Below are 9667 nucleotides of genomic sequence, written 5' to 3'. Positions count from 1 at the left end.
TGATAGTAGCATGGCTTGATTGTCTGAGCAGGGCATTACCAAATGGAAAACATTGATGTGAGTGCAGGCACATGAACATTCCACACCCGAAACACCAAATCTAGATGGAGCAGCCTTAGAGGGGTTAATTAAATAGCTCAGAAAGTAACCATGTGCAAGCCTGGGAGTTACTGTCCTGGGTGAAGAGACCAGAGGGAATATGTGGACAGAGTGTCATGAAAGTAAGGAGGAATAAAGAGCAGAAATAAAGCAAGAAATAGCTTGGGTGGTGATCTGATGTATGGATCGAAGATGAAGATGGATTTGTAACAAAGGGATAAAGAAAATTAAGAAGAATAGGGTGATTCACTGCTAAAGCTTCAACAAAGAGGACCATTGTAAAAGTGATAAATAGAAAGATACGTGTCAGCTTTATTAACTCTATATTAATAAGTAAAAGTTGTGCTAAAAGTCCCAATACCAACAAAAGGTGAGCGTCTTGTTCAGATGGTGACTGGGACGCTTAGAACAAGCATCTGGTTCTGTTTGAATTCTGGCTTTATCTAATACCAGTGAGAATGGAGATACATTATTCACATGGTAAATGTGGAGGTACATTAGACCCAACAGTGGATTCCAGGTGGGCTTGGACCATGCAGCTCGGGCCGATAGTTCCTACAGCATGTTGATACATAGGTCACAGACACGGAAATCAAGGTCTCAGAACATTTGTTTATTGGTTGTGTTGAGGATGTTTGACAAGACTGACATCACCACAATGTGTGGTTGAGTGAGGGTGCATTCAGGGCCAGTCGCAGCATTTGCAGCTGGGATTGAAGACCAGGCCGGCTGCACATTGCTTGTGGTAGGTGTAGCCTCCATAACACTCGTAAAACATGTTGTTGTTCTCTGGATCAGCATGGACGCCATCTTCTTTACCAGTGCAGAACCCGCCGTCACCTCCTCCTCCACCTCCTCCTCCGCCGGGTGTCGTGGGTTTCGTGGGTGGTCCCACAGTTGTAGGAGGTGGGATGCATTCTCCTGAAGGTGATAAGAGAATTATGATTGGTCTTTCATTCTCAGGGTTAAGGGCATCGTATAGAAAGAGGATCGAGCAAATATTTACATGGCTCTGTGACTAGAAGATCATGGTTCTAATCCTGGATTCCTCGTTTTACCACATTTTGCTAGCTAGAGGGAACTTTAATATACCTTACGTGTTTCGGTGCAGGCACACAAGCTCTTCCGCCTTACAGCACCCGGCCATTTAATTAGTACAGTTGGTTTATAAGTCTGCCATAGAATTTTTCTTTTTTGTTGCAGTTTTGTATGATGCAAACTGGCTTGATGGCCTTAGAGCGCCTTGAGACCCTCACGGGTGAGTAGCGCGCTTTACAAATGTCTGGTTGATTGATTGAGAGCATTCTACTAGAGAACCAGATTATGTTACATATTTTTAGTAAGCAGAGATTAAGTGATTTGCCCAGAGTCACAGGATATTGAGCCAAGGCCTCAATTTAACCTGGTTCCCCGGCTCCAAACTTGGCAACTTTACCTGCTAGACCACATCTCCTCCCCTTGGAAGAGATGTGGCCAGGGGGCTAGAGCTGCATGGCAGTGCCTGTGACGGTGAAGTGCCATGAGCAGCTGGGGAGATGCTTTGTCATTGTTTATCCAAATGGTAGTAAAGGAGGAAATGCCATTGTAGCCCTGCTACTTACCCAGCAGCTGGGGAAATGGTTGCTGCTGCACAGACACTGTGTCCACTCACTGAGACGAAGAACCAGCTAGGGGGAGCCATTGCCTGCCCTCCCCCTATGCCCAATCTTCGCAGTTCAGTAAAGCCTATTGTGGCTGATAGGAAAATGGTTTTTGACCCCCACACACATATTTGGGTGCCTTTCCTTCTTTGAAGCTCCCATCTATTAACTACGGCCTGAATTTGCTGAAATCTGCATCGGCTATTCATGCAGATGCACAGCAAGGGATGATAGAAGTCAAGAACCAAAGCAAGACTTTAGAGCAAAAAGTTATGCTCCCATAGCGCCATGTCATTTTTATTATGCAAAAAGAACAATTGATGGACAGAATGCAGAACAATGTCATACATTCACCCCTGTACAGAGATCTGGGCCTAAATCCATCGTTTTTTTGCTAACCATGCCATTCCAGTTTGGACCCAGCCATATTCAAATCAGTCTTGATCCTGTGCCCAGTGGGAACAGTCAAGCCCGAACTGCCAAGCCAGGTCCTCCCTGGACTGGAAACAAGCATCCTAGGACCGGCTACAGGCTTTCACCCCTCATCAGCCAGGATAGCTTGATTCCAGTGATATGAAGAGCACGGGACCCACGTCTGGGCATACCCGTCCCACTCAGGGTGACAAATGCAAAAAGAACAATTAATGGACAGAATGGAGAACAATGTCATTTTATTATGGCCACATCAAATGTAGTCACTCACCAATTAGTTTGTCTACCCAGGCATTTACTCACTCATCCACGCACTTGCCCATAAATGTGTCTACTTATGTACTGGCTCATCAATCCATTCATCTGGCCCTTGACTCATACCATGCCACACACAATCTCATCTGTCAAGGAAGTAGCACTTTCCACTTCAATGCCAGACAAATGGGCTTTGTCAGTGCTTCTTCTGCTTAGTACCTCCTCATCTTGATACCATTGGGTTAAAGCTGTCTATTGCTCAATCATCACAGGGGGGTTCATGTTAAGAGCATGAGTGGTGAGAGCATGAATGGTGGCAGACAGTGCAGTACGGTGCACTATGACCATGAACTTTCTTACTGCTTACTATCCCATTCCGTCCTGTGCGCATATTGTGTTTTACCGGTGATGTTACCAGACCCTATTGTTGGTGTTTGCTGGATATTTTATGTGAACTGCACTTTGGGTATCACATGTAGAGTAAAGCGTGAGAACCTGGACTTCTAGTCAACTGGTTCTCTATCCCAATGCGGTCTCTCACCCAGTGTTATATGTCTCTGCCCATTTGGACCTTGCTTACTCCTGTCTCCAATTTAAAGGCTAATTTCTATCAGTCTTTCAGTATTGCTTCCTGCCTCTTAACCCATGCCTGACTCTTGGGTGTTGTTACCTACCACCTCTGCACCCCTGACCATTCCACTAAAGCTTAGAGCAACCATCAGACAGTGCGTAGATCCAACTGCAACCAGTCTAGCAATCCAGCATCATGATCCCTTCTTGACTTACTGAATTAACGCAGGCTGCACTGCCTGCTATAATTGGTGCTGTTTGTTAAGTGATTTCTGCCTTCATTTCAGTAGCTGCATGCTGGGTAAACTGCAGTACACCGGCTTCTGCATGACTTTCTTTGTCCATACCTGGCCATCAGCCTCTCTGAAGCAGTAATCAGGAACAGACAAAAGAGCAGGCCTGACTTAGAAAACAGAAACTGTGGTTCTACTCCTCACCCCTACCACCTACACCAAATGGTATTGCTCAGGAAGAATTAAACAGAGGTTCCTTGCTAACAAAGTTGGATTTATAAAGATCGCCCTCATGGGGGTTGGATCTCCCCCTTCCTACCAACAGCCACACTCTACATACACTCAACAAACAAAAAGTATGTCAGAAAAGGTTCTTATTTTCATAGAACACTGTAACTTTACAAAAGAGGGACTTGCAGGCCACACAGATCTGATCACACTAAGGATTCACAAAACATGGGACACTGCCACCACTGTTTCTTGTGTGAAATCCAGGCCAGGGACAGTAGTCCTCTGCCCACTATGAGGGTATGTGTGGTGCATCCTTCCAGGTCACAGGACAAGTCTAAAACTTGATGTTGTCAAGGGCATGCCAAGCCCTCTGTGCACATGCTAGATTAGTGTAATGGGAGGACCAAAATACAGTTCTTGTGTCTGCTGCTTGATCGTTCAGAGCCCACTCCCACCACGCTAAAGTTCCAGGACTACCTCCATGTGTCACAAATGACCAGGGGTCAGTGGCCAGCTGGGTATGATAGTGTGAAAAAATAAACCGCATGAATGAACATCAGTTTTGCATAATGTCTTTGATGCTCTCTAAAGTCCATTCCACTTTTTGCTCCCTTGCTTACAATTTTTTCTTATTTCACAAATGGAATCTATTGTGAGAAAAAAGTAACATATCATTAGTTGTACACTGTTCTTTTAAAATGCCACTTACTCCGTCATCCGCTTGAAATCTTGTTTTTCTTTTTTGCACAAAATATATTTATTGTAATAATGAAAAGCAGACCTGTATATAGGATTTTTCTATATTTATGAAAATGGTGTGCTTTGAAGCTCCATTAACATTCGCTAGCTTTCTCATGTGTTCGGTGTGCATGTGCTTGGCTTGCACCTCTGCCGCCCATAGTTGAACCCAAACTCATATTATAGTGGGTGCTTCTGGAAAGCTATACCTAAGGTGTGTCGCTCTTCTGCCACTGTTACTAGATGTACCCTGTTTACTTATAATAGATTTTGTATAGGTATGGCTTCCAGTGATGGCACCTTCGTTGCTCCACGCTAGCCCCAGACCGCAATAATAATTTTAGTTTTAGTTGGAGAATCTGCTCTTTCTATGAGTTGTACTAATGATGCACATGGACACATAGGCTCATAAAAGTTGTTGTTTTGGATGTCTTGCACCCCTATCTTTTTTGGATGTATCCCAAAGATGTTTGGTCATTTTTGGGAAGGTGTCTGTTCTAGTGGGTCCAAGCTCTGCTGCTCCTTAGTGGACCCAAAAAACCCATAATAATCCGGTGATCTTTTAAAATAAATTGTACCTTCCAGAGGGTTACACCCAGTGATTCCTGGGTGGATTCCAAAGGCTGATCGTTGGAAAGAGTGTCTTACAGTAGGTTTGGTAGCCTCATGTTCACTTCCTCCGATAGCTATTGCAGTCACGTGATCGTTCGCTTTAGGTGGAAACATCTCCTATATTCCAAATCTTTGCATCCGATCTCACTTCCCAAACAGGCCCTTTTCAACCTACCTAACTTCCTCATTCCTTCCTTTCTCCTCTCCCTCTGCTATGCCTTTCCTTTTCACATTCTGGCAGGTCTTCTTCCCCTACTCTCTCTCCCTTCTTGTCCCTTGACTGTCTCCGCACCTCCATTCAACACAGTTTATTTGAGACTGAGCGACCTCGGTATTGACGGTGCTATATATCCAGACTGGATTCCCTTTGACTTCTGTGAAAGAACCATTATATTTTTACTTTCACCTTTTCTTGGCACCCTTCAACTCTTGCCAGCGTCCCATAAGATTCCATTATTTCTCCACCTCTCTTCAATCCATACATCAGGTCTCATTAAATCATCCCCCTGATCTTCAATAACTATAGTTATAACACCCAGATCATCCTAAAGCCCAAAAACCCTCAGACCTCGCCTCCCGCTCCCTTTGTCAGTGACTCCATGCAATGGACTCCTGGATGTTGCTCCACCACATCAAGCTCAATGCATCAAGAAGAGAGATTCAAAGTCCACCCCACCATTATCCGGCCTCAGAAACCCAAACCACCATCAACAATCTTTAAGAGCGAAATCAGAAGTGATGACACATATTATTACTCTACAAGTATGTTCAGTGAATAAAAGCACCTTCTACACCATACAAACTTGTATCTTCTCATCTAGATATCACATAGATTATGGCACCAGACTGTTTCTTGGGGCCCTTGTTGCTCTATTTCAAATACTTGAGAATCCAGAATGTGCCACAAGAAACAAACCCCATGTAGGCACCTCCATGTTACTTCAGCTGTACAAGCACTCCACTGGCAGCCTAGGGTCCTACTCAGCTAGTTTAAGGCTCACCATGTATATACCTTCTTCCAAATGAAACTATGGCCATATTCCTAAAGCAAGAAGCTCACTTCTAGACAAGCACTAGTCCTGGCAATCCCTCCTTTCAGACAATGTGAATTCAAGCGGTAGATGCCTGGACGTTCCCAAACCGGTGACGTTTGCAGGTTTTGGTGCATATCTGAATGTTCTACTCTTATCTTCATATGCATCACTCCACCCCCAAGTACAACTTAAAGATCACCATGTCAATTCATTTTCCCCTCCAAATTTGATGCACATCCTCAAAGATTCCCCCTAGGCCAGACAACAAACTCACAACCAGCCAACCAAGAAAACATATCAGAGTAAGCTTTTTACCCAACTACACAAAAGCAAGTAAGCATATGCAAATGTGGTTGTATCTCTCCTACATTTCTCAGCTCTAAACTTAAGCTCAGCTACATTTGTGTTGTAACTTGATTAGCACACTGCTCCAAACCTTATTGGCAACATTAACGACTATCTGCATAGACCACCATACAAACTTGCAGTCACAAACCATGCAATACCAAAAGAGTAACATTCTTACCACCCTGAGCACTTTGTTTACTCATCAGGGCTATTCAATTGCAACAGAGCAATACAATGCACTATAAAGTGCAAAGCTGGTCTAGTCCCATCCCAAAAGGCATCTGTAACCACTGTATCCCCAAAGTTGAGCACCTGCCAGAATCACCCAAGGACTGTAACATTTGGTAAACCTGCACTGATCCCTCAACCATCTGAATGTTTCTCAGAGTGTATATATCTCAAATTGTCTGCATTTAGCTCCTCCACTTCATGCTTATGCAAAAAATTTGATTATATGTACCAGAGACATATTATAAAAACCTTTATCTTCTTTTCTTATGATCAGTTTTCTGGTATGCATGCAGACAGAATTCCTCCAATTGTCAATTTTTCAGCCCCAGAGGAACAGATGGATTTTTCCCTTTCCCTCCTGGTCTATGGAATTGGTTCCATTGGCGGAGACTGGTTGGTCTGGTTGCAGGACATTTTGAACCATTTCTGTTTAAATGTACAGAAGGATCCTGTCCATAGTAAGTGTTGCCCATAGTTACTGGTGAATGCAGTGGGTTCAGGATAAGCCCCAGTGCCTTGGGTGCGGCACAGACCACAACCAGCGAAAACCTCAAAACATAGCCTGCAGCCAGCCGCTCATGAGCTATGGGCATCTAGATATGGTCATCCAACTGAGCCTACTATGGGTGTTGGTAACTGCTCCATGCTTTGCTGTTGTAAAAAAATTTCGACTTTTACAAACAGTGGCTTTTAGTGCGCGTTATTGGCAGTGCCATTAGCTCTAAAGCCTTGGCTGCTCTAGCACCCTCCTCACTGGAGGGTCAGGACCCATGCAGAGATGCCTGGCATCAGATGAGCAGTGCAGCATTACTCAGGACCCCTGGACCCCGGTGGAAAGTGACAGCTTGGTATCAGAGAAATGCCTATAAATCATTTACTGTCCAAGAATTTGAATACCAGGACATGGCAAGCAATGTCTCAATGCATTGTGAAAATGACTGTAAGCGACACTAAAGAGAATGGGACCCTTGCCCAATAGCAAACTGAGATTGTCAATTCTGAGTGTGTTTTGTATTTCAAATTGTGGCTTTGTTTTTCATATGGTACTTCTCTTCATTTAATCCCTTACAAATGCCTTATATATACTTGCATGTTAAATTCAAGAAAACTGGGATCACGTGTTATAGGTGCATCATACCTTAATATAGTTAGCCCGGAATCTGTCTTTCGTGCTGGCTTGCAAAGATGTTATTTTGAATCACATGACTTCTACTTGTGCTGCGAAATTCTCAGTAACTTGAACTCCAGTAAGATTTGACCATTTACACCACTCGCTCCACATAGTGAAGTTTTGATTTCCGTTTAAAAAATAGGCCTTCTTCAGGGTAGGATTATTTGTGGATTTATAGCCTAGGAATATCCTATGTGTTAGTGTTATCTACCTTGTTGGTACTTATTTTTCATCCTTAAAACAATGCTATGCTGAGTTGGCTCCACCAGGATACCCACATGTGGTCCGGAGGCTCACCTATCTCTGGAGTGGGCACTCAAACCAAAGGTCTATTTTATCATTAAGGGGCCGATTCCGATGTCGGACAGACTCCGGTCCGTCCGACCTCGGTCAGGAGCCGTAACCGACTGAACTACTGTCGTCAGTTACGGCTCTGCAAAGTACGATGCAAACGAACAGGGTTCGGTCGCACTCGTATACTTCACAATGCAAGCATGCATTCCGAGCGGAATGCATGCTTGCATTGTGAAAAGCAGGGGTGCAGTTCATCCCTGCACCCTGTTGCCGGCACCCCAAGGTGCCTGCCACCGAGTGCAGGGATCCACAGAGGGGCATCATAGGTGCCCCCAGGCCGCCATTCGGCAGCCTCGCACCCATGGGGGCCCTACTGGGGGCCCCCGAAGACAGTTTTCAACTGCCTTTTTGTGCCGGAAAGACCAGCACAAAAAGGCAGTGATAAACTGCCATCGTACTCCCTCGGTCGTAAAGAGGTGGCCGGGGGAGTACTGAGGGATTTATGGATTGCGGAAGGGCTCTCCGAGCCTGTCGTCAGCCATCCGGAAATCTGAGTCGGATTCCTTTCCGACCGAGCCATCAGAATGGCTCGGTCGGAAAGGAAACCAGCCGGTACGTTCCGATTCAGTCGGAAGGGCTCCGACCATCGTTCCTTCCGGCCGAAATCGGAATCGGCCCCTAAACCTCTGCATTAAGTCAGTTCCAGGCTGCTGCATATTGTACAAAAGGGTTTTGCTGCTCCAGTACCTGTGTTGAGTCCAAGGAGGTTCTTGAGTTCGCCTATGAGTGGGTATGGTCCTTCATTGCAGAATGTTCCTCGGAAATCGTCTAGATCAATGGCCCAAACCATAGCACCTCCAAAGCGGCTCGCCTTCAAGAAGTCGACCTAGAAAAGCAGGCCCAACCAATGTTAATAAATAATTTTCATGAAAAACTGCAGACGTAAATGGAGCTAAGAGATGTTTTTTGGAGTTATGGTTGTTGTAATGCAGAAGCAAGCAATGGAGCTCTCCTCCAATCATCTAAGCACAATCTGTAAGACGAAGGTTCTGCCACACAAGCTTATCCTGCAGATCTTGTTATGCTGTATTATGGAAATTCTAGGAATCGGGGTTCCATGTACATCTCTGGGTACTTGCTTGTCTGGAGGCGGATACTGGTCTACTGATATTGGAATGGGTTGTGTTTCTCATTTTGTCAGATGTGAGTCATATGGGATACGACTGGGAAGGTTGAAGTAGACTCGTATATACTGTTTAGTAGTGGACTATATTGGGCAGTGGACAGGTAGATACTTTTATGGACGCATGTGGAGCTTTACATACATGGATGCATATTCTGAAGGCCATTTCCATATGATTCATTCTACTCGGTATGCAGTTGTCTATTGCTCGCCTGCAGATGGCTGTTATGTTTCAAGATGTATTTCCCCATTTTGTGTATTTAGATGCCATTCTATGTCTAAGTGAGTGTTGGCATATGTGGATGGATGCACAGCTGTGGTGGGAAACAGCCAGCTAAGTGGTGTGGAGCATTATTGCGCACATGACAGTTCCAGGAGTTGTATCTAATGTGTTTTGTAGGTGATTGTGTGGGCGTTGAGTGCTCTAAGCAGCTAGTGTCCATTAAGGGCCGTGAAGACACCCCAGGACATCAGTGGTGGCCTCAGCTAGCATTTTCTTTGTTTTGAGGTGGTGAGAAGTTGTTGGGTGGAGTGGGCAGAAGTGCCGCTTAGCCAGTTTTCAACACCAAGCTCCTCCCCTCATAAAGTGAATGTAT

The 9667-nt window shown here is 44.8% G+C and overlaps 1 protein-coding gene across 1 annotated transcript in view; it reads right to left on the bottom strand.

Moving 5' to 3' along the window:
• Positions 1-691: 691 nt before the first annotated feature.
• The window catches only part of LOC146869792 (acidic mammalian chitinase-like), a 30447-nt gene continuing 21471 nt past the window's right edge, over positions 692-9667 (bottom strand). The window contains exons 10-11 of the mRNA XM_085615449.1: positions 8636-8774; positions 692-1020 (exon numbers count right to left, since the gene is read on the bottom strand). Of these exons, the coding sequence (XP_085471575.1) occupies positions 782-1020; positions 8636-8774 (378 nt within the window). The 3' untranslated portion in view covers positions 692-781. The remainder of the gene's footprint in view (positions 1021-8635; positions 8775-9667) is intronic.

The sequence above is a fragment of the Triturus cristatus genome, chromosome 1_1, assembly GCF_964204655.1.
Source record: "Triturus cristatus chromosome 1_1, aTriCri1.1, whole genome shotgun sequence".
Lineage (NCBI taxonomy): Eukaryota > Metazoa > Chordata > Amphibia > Caudata > Salamandridae > Triturus > Triturus cristatus.
This window is presented reverse-complemented; position numbering and strand designations above follow the sequence as displayed.